Source organism: Macaca nemestrina, chromosome 6 (assembly GCF_043159975.1).
Source record: "Macaca nemestrina isolate mMacNem1 chromosome 6, mMacNem.hap1, whole genome shotgun sequence".
In the NCBI taxonomy this organism is placed as follows: Eukaryota; Metazoa; Chordata; class Mammalia; order Primates; family Cercopithecidae; genus Macaca; species Macaca nemestrina.
In genome coordinates this window covers 120,322,879-120,339,723 of record NC_092130.1, presented here as the reverse complement: position 1 = coordinate 120,339,723, position 16,845 = coordinate 120,322,879, and the positions used below count along the sequence as shown (strand labels likewise).

The window sequence follows — 16,845 nt, the reverse complement described above, 5'->3', positions numbered from 1 at the left end:
GCCTCAGCCTCCCAAGTAGCCTCAGTGATTCTCCTGCCTCAGCCTCCTGAGTAGCTGGGACTACAGGAACTCACCACCATGCCCAGCTAATTTTTGTCTTGCTAATTTTTGTCTTTTTAGTGGAGACAGTGATTCCCCATGTTGGCCAGGCTGGTCTCGAACTCCTGACCTCAGGTGATCTGCCCACCTTGGCCTCCCAAAGTACTGAGATTACAGGCATGAGCCACCACACCCAGCCATTGCTTGGTCTTTCTAAAGACTAGCCCCCATCCTGAAGCTCTCTAGGGGCTCTCAGACACCAGCCATCTCATCAGCACATACAAGACACTTAGCTGTGTAGTGGCTCAAGCCCATAACCCCAGCCACTTGGGAGGCTGAGACGGGAAGGGAGGACTGCTTGAGGCTAGGAGTTCAAGACCAGCCTGGGAAACATAGTGAGACTGCACTCGTCATTGGTTAGAGTCCAAGGATTTTAGAAGCCACAAGCCAGGAACCAGAGACAAAGACCAAGTATGTATTTCTTATTATGACACACAGAATTCTCTATCCTTACTCTTCTTCATAGCATGTATATATTTATTTGTTTGGTAGTAATGTCTTCCCAGGAGAAAGTAAGATCTATGAGGGCAAGATTTTTGTGTTTTGTTCTTTTGCTGTTTACTTAGTATCTGTATTACTAAGATTCTCAGTAATAATCAATAAATATCTGTTAAATAAACAAATGAATCTAATTTGTAAGCTCTACTACTGCTAACTAATTTAGTCATCTGTGCCATTAGTCCACAAGATGATGCCCCCACCTGCACCCTCCCACCTCAACCCCTGCCTCAGAAGTGAAAGATACTTAAGCAGTTCAAGTTACCAATGGCTAACATAACAATTACAGGGATATAATCTTAAAGGCAGGAAGAAAGGTAATTTTAAAAACTCTAGTCATAAGACATACAGAAAAAAAAAACCTCTATATATTTAAAACTTTTTGGTTATTGTAGGTAAAGCATTATAAGAATACTCATTAAGGAGAGAGGAAAAGACGTGACAAGCTGATTGTTCTGGGGGACAGGTTAAGACGTTGGGGGGAAGTGATTTTTTTGTTTTTTCTTATCCCGAACTCTGGTAACTTTATATATGAGCTGATGAAAAAAAATTCTGGACCATCCACTGTACTTTTTAAGAGTCCATTTGTTAGACAAAATATGAGGAAATATGGTCTATTTTATCACTTTTTTTTGGTTTCAAAATGGCTATTTAAATACAGATAACAGTACATACATGACAAACTGGAAGGGCAGGTTCTGCCACACTGCCAAATCACCTGTTACCTGATATCTCCTCTCAGAACCAGCAATGCAGTGTGGCGTAACACAGTTGGAAACGTACCTAGGCTGGGCCCCCAAGTGCAAGAAGTAGCCCTCCTGTTAAGAACTGTGAAGGTCAGGACAAATCACTACTTGACATATGCCACTCACATAATTTCAGAAATGAGTAGAAAAAAGAACCCCAGACAAAAGGGAATAGAAGTCAAATCAAAGTGAAGGCACACTGACTTTTTATAGTTAAGTTTTTCTTACAAGTTATATAAATCAAGCCAAGAAATGTAAAATATGACTGTGCACCCGTTTTATCTGTGCAGTTTAAATAGGTAGTTTTACCTTGATCAAGATTTCCACACTTGATTTCTGGCAAAAAAAAAAAAAAAAATGGGAACACCCTTTTTCATGTGGTATATGCCATTTTCTTAAAACAATGTATATTTCTCATGAACACTGTTTGCTTTTTAGGTGGTTATTCTATTTGCACAAATAGAACTGTATGGATAATTAATGTAAACCTTTACCATAAATCTTCTAAATTATATGAATGATCATTATAAACAAATGTGCTTAGCACCTATTTTGTTGATAACCCATTGCCTCTCAGAATCTGCCTTTTCCTAAGACAACTGTTTAGGTTACCTCTCCCGATTTCGTATTCTGGCCACCAAAATAAAAGTTTTCAATAGTAACAAAATTAGGTGTCCTTTCAGGACAGAGGGAAGTTGAGTGATGTATAAAAACATTCACCCAGAAACCAGGCTTCTGGGCCTAGAGTCCTTAAATGACTAGTGAAAGTGATTGAAAGGTTCCAGTGTTTCCCATTGCAGGAAATTACTTAACCTGTTAGAGCCTTCTTTTCCTTCTTATAATATTAGCGCATTATATAATTATAAAAGTAGCTATGGTTTCTAAATCCCTCCCTGCTCTAAAAATACATAATTCAAAGCTGCTAAAAATAAATACTTTTAAAATTGGCTGTGACATATGTGACATACACATATATACAGAGTTTCACTGTGACAAGGGGAAGGGCTATACAATGTTTTGTAGCAGACATTTACAGTGCATCGGTATCAAGACGCTTATGTTCCTGAAAAAAATGTTTCAGGGTGGCATTCACTCTGCAGGGAAAGTTCTGGGAAGCCTCCAGGCACTTCAGTGGAAATACAGGGCAGTGTTTTGGGGGACCACATCACAGCTCAACTGGGAACCCAGCGGAACTTGTAACCCCCGTTGGCTGTTCTGATGGTGAAGGCATTGCCCTGGGGGAAGGCGAGGGTTCGGATGGTGCTGTGGCTGCGGATGGGGGTGCTGAAGGAGCCGCCCTCCTGCAGCTCACTGTGGCTCAGGTTCAACGCTCTCGTGCTGCAGTCGGTGTGCAGCCCCCGGAAGGTGCCGTGCAGGTTCCCGGGCCTGGTGTCCGTGTTGGCGGGCTCTGGCTGCAGTCGGGGCCGCTTGTGATCGCGGCTCTGCAGGGCTTCATCGCAGCGCTCGGAAATCTCCCTCAGGATGGCGTCCACTTCCGCGGAATCCTGCCATGCAGCGCTGACCAACTCCTCCAGGCTCCTTTTGGCCTTTGCCTTGAGCAGGAAGGGCTCGGCCGCCGCCCCACAATCCCTGGACTGTGTGATCATCAGCTTCTACGAAAGACGGGGAAGAGCGCCGCCCTGGGGCCTGCCGGACCCCCCGGGTTCGGTGCGTGCAAAAGGTGACCTGGGCACGCTACGCACCACGCACCCAGAGGTCCTCTCCTCTCCGGGGCCCCCACCGGGTCCCAATGCTGGGCGCAGGGTTGGGGGCGGGGATGCACTGAACAGTTCAGTTCCGACGTGCTGCAGTTCCCACACGCCCGCGCCCCACTTACATCCAGCACCGAGGCCAGGTGCCGGGTTCGGCTGGCAAGTTCCTTCAGCTGCACGTTCCGCTCCTTGAGCGAGGCGATCTCCTCCTGTTTCTGGGTCAGCGTCACGTGCAGCTGCAGGATGAGACCCAAACATTCAGGGGTAGGCACTGTGCTGGGTCGCGTCTGCATATCTGGCATGAATCAAACCCAGATACCCAGATCCTCACGTCTCATCAGAAACTGGGGACGCACGGGCATTTACGCTAGTGAGAATAATCATCATTTGTTATTTGTTTTAAAACAAAGCACTTGGACAAAATTTATCTCCATTAATCCTCAGTGTAGCGTGCTGATAAAGAGTACTGACTTGGGCAACAGGTAGATCTAGGTTCTGTTACTGAGGTTCAACAATCCTACGTCTCGATATCCTTGTAAAACGGGGCTAGTAAGAGTATCTAGTTCAATGATTGTGAGCATTAAATGGGAAGAAGAAGTATAAATTGGTAAGTCCAGGGCCAGGCACATAGAAAAAGCCTTCAATAAATATTGGCGTCCCTATTAAAAATCTGGCAGGCACTGTGCAATACATGTATGCAACACAACTGCCTTGTACCCCTAAATCCCTCCAAATAAAACAATTTTTAAAAATAAATAAAATGGCCAGGTGCAGTGACTCACGCCCATAATCTCAGCACTTTGGGAGGTTGAGGCGGATGGATCACCTGAGGTCAGGAGTTCAAGACAAGCGTGGCCAACATGGTGAAACCCTGTCTCTATTAAAAATACAAAAATTAGCCAAGTGTGGGGGACACGCGCCTGTAATCCAGCTACTTGGGAGGCTGAGGCACGAGAATCGCTTGAGCCTGGGAGGCGGAGGTTGTAATGAGCTAAGATTGAGCCACTGAGCTCCAGCCTGGGTGACCGAGTGAGACTCTGTCTCAAAATTAAATGAATAAATAAATATTAATTAAAAATAAAATAAAAATCGAGTGGGGTAGAATTATTCCCACTTAGTGAATTTGGAAACAGGTGGAGCCACCGGAGCAATGGCAGCTACATGAACCACCAGTCAGTCCACTGATTCCGACTCACAGGACCTCATCCTTGCCCTTGCAAACCCCACTTCCACCCTCTATATCCTGCCCCTGCCGCAGGATTCCTGGTCGCCAGGGCAGTGTCCCTACTTGATTATTTTCAACGAGTGCGTCTCCCAGCGCTCTCTGGTTCTGGTCCGCCACCTCCTTCCAGTACTGCTCAGGCGGGGGCACGTCTGGAGGGCGCAGCGGTGGTGACTGCAGAGCCCCCGGGTCCAGTGGCGGGGAGAGGCAGGGCCCGAATGGCGACATGTCGCAAGGAGAGAAGGGGAAGTCTCTGCCGGCCAGGGTAGGCGACATCATAGAGGATGAGTCTGGAAAAGAGCAGGAGCTGGATTTGCAGCCTCAAACTCATGCCCAGCTAGTTACAGGAGCAAAATGCCACTCTGGGTGTAGGGTTTATGTAGAGATTTTTTTTTTATTAAATTAAGCACCCCTTACTCCTAAACGCCTGATTATGAGGCCCTTCCTGATGGTCTGTACATACACAGTAGGTATCCATCATATGCCTGTTAAGTTTACCTGAATTCAATCAAGAAAACTTCCCTGGGCCTGCACACACAGGCCTTCGATCCCCTGCACACTCGTCATTCAACCTCCCCTGCCACACTACAGGATAGGGCTCCCTCTCCCAGAACTCACACCGATCCCAGATAAAGCGCTATGTAGATCCAGCGGTTCGACTTCTCAACTGGGGGAGAGAAATGTCCTAAATATGGAAAAGCCTGACTTTTTGATGAGTTGCTGGAGAGTCGCTGACAGTTGGCTGGGTTTACCACCTTGGCGACCACGAAATGTGAACTAGTCTGATTTGGGACTGGGGGACACCCCCGCTGTTACTTAACTGCCAGGAGACTGCACTTGCCTGCAATGAGATCATCCACCGTGTCTCTGAAATCCTGCAGATCGAAGTCCACTTCCGTTTGGAGGGAATGGTTCTGAAATAAACAAGACGTGTACACTAGTTAACGAGTCTGGCGTTAGAAAGCCTTCAATAAATATTGGCGTCCCTATTAAAAATCTGGCAGTCACTATGCAATATATGTATGTAACACAACTGCACTTGTACTTCTAAATCCCCACCAAATAAAACACTTTTTGTGGCGGGTCCGGAACCCTTTCTAGACCCACAGACCTCCTCCCGGGCTAGGCGGCGGTCTGCGCGCACTCCTGTCGGCAGCCCAGTCTGGTACCCGAAAATTCAAGCCCCATCCGAGACAGGGAACCCAGCAGGCTTGCACCTCCACAGTGGGGAGAGGTAGGCAAGGAGCGCGACACTGACTCGGGGAAGGGGGCAGCAGTTCGCAGCTCCTGCAGAGCGACTGCGTAGCGGGCATGGGTCCTTCCGCGCGCGGTGCGGGGGCCCAGCGCCGGCTCCGGGCAGCTGAGTAGCCCGCCACCCTCCAACCAGCTAAGCAGCTGCCTCCGTGAGGCCCGGCGGTTCCCCATGCGCCCGCGAAATTTCAACTCCCACTCAACAGCGACCGGCCACCGAGCCGCCGCTGTAGGAGCAGAGAGCACGTCTTGAACACAGGATCTTTCCACCCAAGACCCGACAGCGTGTAGGGGCTTCCAGAGCAGTAATTTGAAGCCGCGTTTCCCGCCAAGGTTCGGCCTCAGCTAACCGCCCCGCCCCTGCAACCGAGCGGGAGGTGAGCTGTGATTCGAGGGGCCAGGGGCATATGGGAAATGCTTCTGTTACGCACACAGCCAGTGTGGCCTCCATTGCTCTTTTCAGTTCCCAAAAAGTTGGGAGTACACTTTTCTCATACAGCCGGTGCACCTCCAACATCTTTAACTATATTCTCCTGGCCTCCTGCAGGGTGTCTGGGTGTGTGAGGGGAAAGCGTGCGTGAGGGGCTGGAGGCATGGGCTTTCTTGTTCCCTTAACTCATGGACATTTAGAGTTGATGAAAAACGCTTTTACACAGTCTCTCAGTTCATCCTCACACCAGTGTGGGAAGCAGGCGAGGCCTGGGAACTGATTCCTTTTTGAGGAAGAATCTGAAGCTCAGAGAGTTATCCAGTCACCCAGCTCTGAAGTAGTGGAATGGGGCCTCCTGCCCCCATACTTCATTTCCTTCAGCTTTTCTCTCTTTTTAGGAAAGCTGGCTTCCACTGAAGACAGCACTGGGAAGGGGACAGGAGTCTCAAGGGCCATGGTGTGAGAAGATGCATCCAATAGCCTACCAGAAAGACTTGTTATACTGAATGCACTGTTGATTCATTCCTTTGTGCTCATCATACTGTTGTCCCAAAAGCCCTTCTTTACTGTTCAAATACTTCTGGGAAAAGGAACTTACTTTGTCCCTAACTTCAAAAAATGTACAAGTATCAGTTTTCCCTTGGGAGAAAAGTGTTAAGCAGGGAGGCCTCTAGCACCTCTGCTACTAGTTGGACGCTGAGACTATAAGGGAAAGGAGATGAGAAAGGAAGGACTGAGGGTCCCAAACAAGTCCTGGAGCATGAGTTCTGCCCTGGTTGAAGGGGCTCATTCTTCAAGAACTGGAAGGTCTCCTCCTCAGTAGGGATTTGAGAAAAGTCTCATGAGAAGACTGGATGCCAACTCAGGAATTGGGGCCCTGGAAATGCTACCTGTTATACCAATCCAGGTTTTGGCCCATTCTGAACCTCAAACATTTCTAGAGCACTTCCTCTCTCTGTCCACCTTCCCCAGCAGGAAAGGAATGGGGAAATGTGATCTGAGTGTCCCAGGGGTCTCCCCAAGTGTTCCTCCCTTAGGGGCCTCTTTCCTCTGAACCAGCTCTGTCTTTCCCTGGAAAAATCCTGGATTTTTTGGTCCATCTGATGTGAGCTCTGTCCTTGAAACTTCGAGGCTGGGCATAGTGGCTCACGCCTGTAATCTCAGCACTTTGGGAGGCTGAGGCAGGCAGATTGCTTGAGCACAGGAGTTCAAGACCAGCTTGGGTGACATGGCGAATCCCCATCTGTACAAAAAGTACAAACAAACAAACCAAAAACTAGCTGGCTGTGGTGGTGTGCACTTGTAGTCCTGGCTACTTGGGAAGCTGAGGTGGGAGGATCGCCTGAGCCTGGGAGGTCCAGGTTACACTGAGCCATGATCATGTCACTGCACTCCAGCCTGGGTGACAGAGTGAGATCTTGTCTCAAAAAAAGAAAAAGAAAATAAACAAAATGAAACTTTGAATTCTACCTCCCCAATTAGATAAATCTGGCATTTCTCCAACTACAAAAGCAAGAAAAAAATTACTAACAAAGAGCATGATGCCAAATTTAAAATCTGTATACTTAGACAAACATTCAACGAGAGCTGCTTGGGCTTTCTTACTTGCACAATAAACATGTTGGGGTAAGGGAGTGACCTAGGCCTCTGGGTCAGTCGGAAGATGCTCAGGCATTATCTTTCCTTATTTGATCATCCAGATCTAAAAAGAACAATTAAATGCCCTCTACAGTGCAATGCCCACTCCCAACTCTTGCCTTAACAATCTCTGCTCTCAGCGGCCACCTAAACTGAGTCTCTCTAGGCCCTATCCCAAGGTTCTAGGAGGCTCTTGGAGGAGGGCTGAGAAGTTTTGCTCCACCACCACTCCCAGTTCTGGGAAGTGGTCAGGTCTTTGTAGAGTTCTGTACTGGGCCTGTCTGCAGACCCCAGACCTATTGCCAAGAAGCTGGAACTGGCATTTTTCCTGGGGGTTGCATCTGTTTAAGACCTCCTGTCCATCTGGGCACTTCATGTCCTACCCATGAGCCAGGCTTCTGGCCTCCCAGACACCATTCTGGGAGACTCCCTTCTCTGCCTGGGAAGCGTCAGCACCAGCAAGTGTGGAAGTGGGATGGGAATGAGAAGACAGGTTTGGGGGGAAAGAAAAAAGTCAAGTGCCTTTTTGCCCCATCGTGGCAAGTGACTAGAGCTTTTTGAAGGGCGGAACAGGACTTTGAAAAAGTGCCCAATTGCTGAAGGACCATCTCTGCAGAGAGGAACATTTTCTGCAAGATTACTTCCAGAGTCCTTTGTCCTTCCTGCTTCTTCCAACTGCAAATTCTCTTGCTCTTTTCCAGTCTTTGATAGAGAAGTTATCCATCAACCTCCACTCTTCTTAGATACCCACGGAATGAAAATGGGCAGGAAGGGGGTGTTGGGAGAACTGATAGGACATGCAACAGGTGCCCAGTGCGCAACTTTGCTCCCACCCACCCGCCTGGTCTCTCTGTGCGCAATCTTGTCACAGCTCCAATGAGTAGATAGGGAGGAGAATGGGAGGGGAGGCCTCCAGGTGAGCCCGACTGTACCAAGTTGGTCAAATCAGCTCCAGTGGATATGTGGCCTTCATAACATACTAGGATGGAAGTAGAAGTTCTGATCTGGGAGGCTCAGGTACCTGCCCGATGCTTCCCCTCACCAGCTGAATGTGCCTGCGCTCCTTACCCGAGTGGAGCTTTTGGGGAATTAAAACCACCACCCCGAGGGGGGTTTGGGCTTGGTGAAACCAGGAGGCTCCACGAGAAGGGGAGGTACCTGCGAGGCGGCCAGGTCACCACCAGGCGGCGCGTCGGACCCGAGTAGCGAAGAGCAGTCAGCGAGGTCCTGCAGGTCTATGGTGGTGAGGGCTGTGCGAGGAGACCCGGGGACACGCGCCGGGCGGACCTTGAGCCTCTCCGCCAGGTTCGCCGCTAGGACTTCAGAACCCGGGGGAGAGAAGCTTCTCCGAGCTGCGCGCGCCGCACCCTCCCGGCGCGGGGAACCCGAGGGGTAGCGTGGGTGCCACGGGGCTCACCTGGCAGCGCGGTGGGCTGGGCCCCCGGAGGATCCTCGTACACCGACACCGGGCTCCCGCCTGTGCATCCGGAGAAGAACTTCCGCGGAGGAGCGAACTGGCCGGGCACACAAACGGTGATCGCGGGTCAGCCCTCGGGGCACGGAGCGCGCAGACCCCGCCCGGCCCGAATAAACCGCCTCACCTTCCTCTCCGGCTTCCCCGGCTTGCAGAGCAGCGCCCGGCCCGGCAGTGCCAGCATTCTGTTGGGACAGATGCTATCGAAGGCCCGGCGGCCGGCCGCGCCGCCTCCGCACGCCTGCATCCTGCCTCCTGCCTCCCGGCGCCGACTGCTCGGAGGCGGCGGCCCGGGCTGGGGCAGCGATCCACACCGTGCACTCCCTTCCGCGCCTGCAGGCTCCGAAGCCAGCCAGAGGTTGGGGCAGGCGCGTGGCCGAGGAGGAGCCGAGAGGTTGCGGAGGAGGTGCGGAGAGACGGCGGGGGAGGGGAAAGACCGCCGCGCGGGAGGGGCGGCTCGCGCCTGAGCGCCAGAGGTGGCGCCTTCAGCCCGGGACAATCTGCGCGCGGGCGGAGGCGTTAAACCCAACCTGGCAACCGCGCTTCCCCCGGGAGCCGCCAGCGCGGGGCCCCGGCCCGCCAGCGCCGTTTCGGCTAGCGTTGGCGCCGCCGCCTCCCGGCCGCGCCAGGCGAAGAGAGGGAGAAGGAGGGGTGGGCGAGCGCCAGTCTCCCTCGCCCTGGGTACGGTCTTCCCGCTTACGGACAGCGGGAACGGCAAAGTTCACGATTCTTATTTCCTTTTCTTCCCACTCCAGCCACAAGGCGCACGAAATAAACATGGAGTGACACCCGCCAGTGCTAGACTCCGGCCTTTGCGCTCCCCTCGGGATTTAGTAAGGATGTAGAATACCGGCAGGGACGCCCCGGAACAGCCCCCTTATTACAGAAGCCCCTTCCCTCAAACCTGAACCTTATCCTGGGTCCTGACTCCTGGATTTCCACGTGGTCTCTTTTGGCCTGAGGCCAAGAGCCCCGCCCCGTTCCCCAAGCCCCACACGCTTCTCGGCAGTGGCGCGTGAGCACAGCCTTTAAAATACCGTCCGTTAAGAAAAAGTGACACTACGAGCCCTCCTCCACTTTCTGAAAACGCCACAGTGGACAGTCCCGAATCCCCGAAAACCCTGTTCCTGCCTCTCCTAGTGGCCTCAGCGGCCCATCGCAACGTTTGGCTGGTCTCTTCGCTGTTGTAGTTGCCATTCCCAACCCGACACCTCTCCAACGAATGGGCATTTTCCTGAGTCGGAGGCATCTCCCAGGGAGGGGCATCCTTAGGCGAGGGACCTTTCTCAGGACCACTCATATTCATCCAATTTGAACAGTCATCTGAAATTGGAATCTTTGTGTACCCCCCATATTGGGCACCTTGTTTTCCCCTTATACCTAGTAGTAGTAGTTAAAGAGCCTCTAGCAGGAAACAAGATGCCCTAACAGCGGTGGAAGGTAATCCAATGGTAGAGCTGGAATAGACTGAGAGACCCTCTGACCACAAGTAGGTGCAGAAACTGAATTGAGGTGAGGCCAGCCAGCTAGAGTTGGTGTGGTATGGCTGATGGTGAGGAGCTCTGGCTTTAGGGTCAGAGTGCCTGAGGAACCAGGTCCATGAGCCCTAGGTCTTTAGGAAAAAAAAAGTTACACTGGCCTCAATAGAGTTGCTGTGAAGATGAGTGAGATTATTTGTGTAAAGTGACTGGTGCTTAGTATGGGTAAATTAGCGATTTTTTAAAAAGGCTTTTCAGCTGTATTTCCAGCTTCCCACAACTTGTTCCTAGCCCTGTCTCCTGTTTCCTCTGGTTCCTGAGTAGCACAACCACCAGCCAGTCCATCTCCATCCCCATTCTCGCCCACTTTCCAGCATTTAAAATGAGTAGGGAAGCTCTTAGCTGAGTTTTGGGGAGATCTCTACACATGCAGATCATCACAAAATTTCCAGGATAGGCCCGTTTTCCAAATATTCCTCAATGAGTTCTAAGTTGGAGTAGACAAAAATATGGGCATTGCACATTATCTGTTTTAACAGGAACTGGAATAGCATAATGTGACTCCTAGGCTGGATGATTCTGGAACCAGTAACTCATAGCAATCTTGGCTGATTAATGGAGCAGATACTGGTGAAGACAACTCCCCTCAAAGTCACTCTTTTGCCTGGGAGCCAGACTGCAACCCCTTACAACCAAGCACAGGGCCCTAATAATTTGTGATTTGAAACAGGTGATATGATCTTCCTCCTCCTTTTTCACCATCACAGAGCAGCTTTTACACAAATAGCTTGGCGATCACCACCTCCTTCTTCCACAGCTAAGAAGGAGAAAGTTCCTAGAGAGTTTAGCATAGCAATATGTCAGAAGAGGCATTCAAGGGACGGAGAGTAAGGCACCCCTGGCTCTGAGAATGCCTGGAAGACACACTTTGAGAGAAGTGCAAAGAAGTTTCTCTAAATTTGTTTTGAGTTTGCTTTTTGTGTTTGTCATACATTTTGATTTATTCTAGGTGCAGGGGAACATGACAGATTTCCCCCCCCAAAATTATCACTTTTTTCAACCATATAGAAAATTTGAAAGAACAGTACAATGAACAACCATATGTTCAACCCCACCCAAATGTTATTTTCCCATATTTGCTGTTTCTTTGCTCCAAGTTTTTCTGCAGAACTCCTCTCCTCCCATCACTGTGCATGTTACCACTAGCCTTTATTTCTCAAGGGCTTTCTATGTGCTGGGGGACCTGTGCTGGGCGATCAGTATGGACCATCTCATTAGAGCTATACTTCCACCCTACTAAATAGGCTCTATTGATATTCCCATTTTTATAGATGAGACATAGGCATAGATATGTGACTTGCTTAAGGTCACCTGGCAAATTGGATACAGAGCCCACTTAGTGAATCACTATACTACCTTATAACAAGTAAACTTAATCTCATTTAAGCTTCTCAATCTCATTTAGAGTTACAACAACCTCGATATCAATTGTACAGCTCAGAGAGGATATGAAATTTGCTAGAGGTGACAGAGCTGAGATTCAGTGCCTGCATCAGATTCATGACAGTGAGACTGAAGGCAATATGACAGGTGGAGTCAAAACTCCAGCAAGCCTCTGTCATTTCTCAATTCGGTTTTCTCACATCTGTAAGACGATTCCTGTAACGTGACTGTGGTAGACTGTGCTGGCTCTCCAGATGTGTTCTCTACAGTCCCTAGTGAATGGGGTGCACTGAGTAAATCTGCCACCTATCTCAGAAAGAGGGTGTTCTGAGAATTACCGGAAACCTGTCAGTGGGGGACATTTAGCAGTGTGGCTAAGAGTGGGACCCTAGACTCAGATCCTGGCTACTCCACTGTTGTTTAATTTAGGTTCTGCGCTCCAGTGTCCTCCTCCTCTGAAAAATGGGATAATAGACTCTGCTCCACAGAGTTGCTGGAAGAATGAAATAACAAATGCTGAACACAGTACCTACTACATAGTTAATGCTCAATATAGCCATTATGACTATTATGCCAGTTACTTTGGGCTCACATGTAGCAGCATGAACAGCTGGACCATGTGATTGCAGGGTAAATGGGCTCGACCTGCAATGGCCATGACCACAGTCAAATCCTTGGTTTCCAACATAACTCCAGTTGAACACGGGATTCTCCATGCCTGGATATTGCTTGCTTTCCCCCACCTCTGCTAGTGTGCCTGTGTGGTCCCCAAAAGCTTCCCAGCCCCACATCTGCCTCACCAGCAAGTGCAACCCTCTGGACAGCATAGAGGTTCTCTTTGAGGGTCACAGGACCCAAGCCATCAGGTGATCCTGACTCCACTAATCTCTGGAATTCAGTATCTAGGACCTCGCCTGACTTGGTGTTTCCACTGAGATCCCAATTACAGAGTGAAGGGAAAATCCCGCAAACGTTGCCAACCACCACCATTCCTGAGCTGAATTCACCTTCCCTCCTCGCAGACAGACACTCACAGGATTTAGACAAACCACAACTGTTTATTGGGGAAAGACTCAGCTCCCTCATGTGCTCGCTGCAAAATAAATAAAATACCAGATGCTACTATCGTACACTATTTACAACCTGCAGTTGACCAAGCAGGTCCTGAAGCCTTCTCTGTGGACCCATACTGCACTCTTCTGAGGCTATGGGAGAGGTCCAGCAGCCGGGCCAGGTACTAAAAGGAAACCAAAGGTCTGTTTTATTTCGAGCTCGGGGGCAGGCTGCACTTCTCGAAGATCTGAACGGGCAGCATGTGAGTCAAGGAAGTACTGTTTATGGCCACCAGCAGCTGCAACTTGCCCAGGCAGTCCTCCAGCGCCACCTCCGGGTGGTCTCCCAGGCGCAAGTCCACGGGCCGCGGGACCCGCAGCATGCGGTCCGCCAGCGCCAGGCAGCAGATCGCCAGGAGGGAAGGGGAGTAGCTGGTGAAGGCATAGTCGGCCAGACTCAGCTCTGCCACCCCCCGCGCCAGGGCTTGCGCTTCCAGAGCTTCGGAGACCTCAGCCTGCCCCGCCTCCACGCGAGCCTGCGTGAAATGCTCCAGGAAGAAGCTAATGGTGGGCGCACCCAGTCTGAAGTGCAGCTTGTGCAGCACGATGCACTCGAGGTTGCAGAGCTGCTGCCGGGAGAAGGCGCCGCAGCACAGGGCCAGAAGCTGCTTCACGCGCGGCGGGTGCACCTCCACCTGCAACACAGGGCGCACTCAACCCCGCCTTGCGGCTTCCCGGGCCCGAGGCCCACCCCAGTATGAAGCCCGGGACTTTCCCTGTCCCTTCCAGAGAGACAGCCGGGGCTCTGCCTCTCCATTGCTTCCAGGTAAGTGACCTGGGGCGTACTTCCAGCGCAGTTGATCTAACTACTGTCCAACTAAAAAAAAAGCTTGGGAAATTTTGAAGGCTTTTTCAGAGACTAGACTAGAGGTGACAAAAGAGCTGTTTGGGACAGATTACAGCTATTAGTCTTTTAGGCTATTTCTTTGGGGGCTGAGTGACAGGGATTGTTCGTTTGTGGAGGAATTGTTAAGGCTAAGGGATATATGCATACGCAAATATCTGACAAAATGAGTTCTGGGAACCCAGCACTGAATCTTGCGCGCTAGAAAGACGGGCGGCCAGGGAGTGGCGGGGAGTTTGGCTGCGTCCCCAGATGCCGCGTGTACCTGTTTGATGCCCCAGGTACCTGTTTGCAAGCAATGAGCAAGGAGGTGACCCCGAGCAGCTGGAAGCAGTCTGCAGCCACCGGCGTGGTGGTGAGGAAGCGGTCCAGGGTGTTCACCGTCAGGCACAGCGACTCGAAGGAGAGGCCGAATTGGCGGTGCACCGGGATCAGCCAGCTGAGCAGCTTACAGCGGGATTCCGCCGTCACCTGCCGGGAGGGAGAGGGGAGGCAGCCCGCTGGGCTTAGGGTGGAGAGGGACTGTGGGAGGGAAGGAAGGGCCAAGAAGAATCGGGGAGCTTCCCCGGAGAGAGGCAATAAGATTTCAGAGAGAAACGCAATGGAAACTGGGAAACGCGTGGGCCGTGCTGAGCCGGAACACCGGGATTGGGACCTGTCCCAGAGAGCGTCGTACACATTACTTCGCGTAATGCGCTCAGCAATTCAAAGGAAGGGGAGGGGTTCCATTTTGCAGATGAAGAAAGAAGCTCAGGGGTGTTAAATAACTTGCCTGAGTTCGGTAGGAGTCCGGACTCAACCTAGAAACGAATTGCTCTCTACCTTGCCCCACTAGCCAGCTTGGGACTTGGGGCAAGTCCCTCAAGCCGTCTACGCCCCCCTTCTATCTGTAAAATGAGGCCGGTGACCCGCCCCTCCACGGCCCTTTCTGCTTCAACTGGGGGCGGGAGCTGGGCTGTCGCGGGCCCAGGCGCTCGGAGGGCCGACCCGGCAGGAGAGGAGACAGCCTGGGAGGAGAGGAAGAGCGGCGGCGGGGAGCTGGCTCTACCAGCACCTCACTTGTGGCTGCCGCGCCAGCGCCTCCCGCGGGTGGAAGTGGCTCTCCTGCGCCTTGCGGAAGGCGTAGCAGCTCTGGCCGTAGTCGCGGAAGGTCTGTAGATCTAGCTGCGCCAAAGGCTGGGCCGGGCCGGGCAGGGGGCTACCGCCCCGCGCCGCAGAGGGGCTGTCTGTGCCGTCTGAGCTGGAGCTGGGGGACTCGAACAGGTCGCAAATGCCGGAGTCTCCCGGGAGTGGGCACGGGTCCAGGGGCTGCAGCGGCTGCTTCCTCTGGAGGCGCGGACGCCTGCTCTTCTTCACGGGGGCGCGGAGGTTCTGGTCGCTGTCCCGCCTCCCCGCCCGGGCGGCGGGGCTTGAGGGGCTGGTGGGACAGGGGGTCACCATGATGCGGCCGGGTGGCCGCTTTACTACTTTCAACGCCCCGGCTGCGGCGGGCAGCAGACGCGCCCGCGAAAGTGCGAAGGAGGCCGGGCTCAGAGGTTGGCGCGGCCCTAAGTACCCGGCCGGCTCCTTCTGCCTACCACACCCCCGGCCTCTCACTGGCTGAGCCCAGAGCGGCACTGGAGCCGCGATTTTCCGGCTGGAGAACCACTCGCTCGCTTCAGGGCGCAGGCAGCGCGTCGCCTCAGCGGCGCGCCAGTGGGAGGGGGAGCTGCAGCGCGCGCCGGGCATCAGCCTTTCGCGCCTGCGTCCCGCGTTACCCGGGCAACCGGAACTCGGGTCGCTGCTGGAGGCCCGCACGCTGAGTGGGAGTGGGGCTGCGGCGGGCCGGGCCAAGTAGCTCCGCTGCGCCCGATAAAAGATTCTCCCAGGTGGCATCTCCCTGTCCTTGGCCAGATGGTCTCGACACGTGCGGGCACCTCTAACCCAGGTCGGTAATTTTGTAAAGGTCTGATCCTGAGTTCCAAACGAAAGTCTGGCTAGAGTTCTGTCAACACAGGAAAAGTTTTCTTCAGTGACCCAAACAAGCAATAGTGTTAATTCAGTTGCGTTTGTGGATTTTGTTTCGGTGGCTACCGTAGTAGCCAGTGCCCTTCCTTCCGCCGGCCTCGAGGAGCAGAGCCTCAGCAGGGCAGTCTGTGCTGCGGCTAGATTGGAGCTCCACCAGCCAGCCACGGCGTTCGCGCTCAAAACAAAACGGAAAACTGCCGGATGAACTTCAGTCGGCAAGCAAGTCTGCAGGCCGTGAAGACTTTCTCCCACACTTTTCACCCCAAGCCAAGTAAGCTGGGGCTGCAACGGTTTAAGAACGTTGGAAAGTTGCATTTCGAGTTTGATCGAATTGCTCACAGCCTGTTCCGTTTTAGGTCATTAGCTTCTGGCCTTCTACCCCGCCAGCAGCCCAGTCCTTTCTTGTTTTTTCCCTGCTTCCTGCGTCTGCTCCTTCAGGGTGATAAACTCAGGGAAATTAAAGCTGGAATGGGGACGCCCAGCCCGACCGGGCGGGGCAGTTTCCTCAAGGCGCCTCGGGTTTTGTCCACAGACTCCTGTCCCGGTAGAAGCTGGAGCCTCTCTCTGGCCTGACTGAATCTTCCTGAGGGTCTCTGACCCTATAGGAGAAGGGGCTCCAGGAGCGCAAGTAACCTATAATCAACCTCACAGGCACTTAGCAACGGCAGAAAGCCTAGGTGCCCTCAGCCCCAGTGTTTTCCAGAGGCCCTCTAAGAGGCGAGGATACTGGGTGCCAAACCAAGAGCAGGTTCAGCCACCTAACCTCATTACAGAAGAAAGCTGACAAATGTGCCTACCCAAAGTGCAAGTTTGTCTATGAAAATTTAGTAGATGGTGGGAAGGTGTCTCCTAGAGATGCAGGTGAAAGAAAAGGAATGGATTTTGGGTTCT

General features: G+C 52.1%; 2 protein-coding genes across 3 annotated transcripts; both read right to left on the bottom strand.

Annotated features, from left to right (window-relative positions):
* Window positions 1-847: 847 nt before the first annotated feature.
* LOC105499388 (multiciliate differentiation and DNA synthesis associated cell cycle protein) lies at window positions 848-12,891 on the bottom strand. Of its 2 annotated transcripts, none has more exons than XM_011771933.2 (7): window positions 9,981-12,891; window positions 9,014-9,110; window positions 8,755-8,846; window positions 5,119-5,191; window positions 4,344-4,567; window positions 3,181-3,291; window positions 848-2,956 (listed from the first exon to the last, which is right to left on the bottom strand). In XM_011771933.2, the coding sequence occupies exons 1-7, from the start codon at window positions 10,374-10,376 to the stop codon at window positions 2,516-2,518; spliced, it is 1,434 nt and encodes a 477-aa protein (XP_011770235.2). In that variant the 5' UTR covers window positions 10,377-12,891; the 3' UTR covers window positions 848-2,515. The 2 variants fall into 2 exon arrangements, with proteins under 2 accessions (XP_011770235.2, XP_070955022.1); XM_071098921.1 differs by lacking the exon at window positions 9,981-12,891 and adding an exon at window positions 9,198-9,450.
* Window positions 12,892-13,029: 138 nt separating this feature from the next.
* Window positions 13,030-15,873, bottom strand: LOC105499387 (cyclin O). The gene is made up of 3 exons (XM_011771932.3): window positions 15,007-15,873; window positions 14,233-14,418; window positions 13,030-13,738 (listed from the first exon to the last, which is right to left on the bottom strand). Exons 1-3 carry the CDS (start codon window positions 15,820-15,822, stop codon window positions 13,253-13,255), a joined length of 1,488 nt encoding a protein of 495 aa, XP_011770234.2. The 5' UTR covers window positions 15,823-15,873; the 3' UTR covers window positions 13,030-13,252.
* Between the last annotated feature and the right edge of the window lie 972 nt (window positions 15,874-16,845).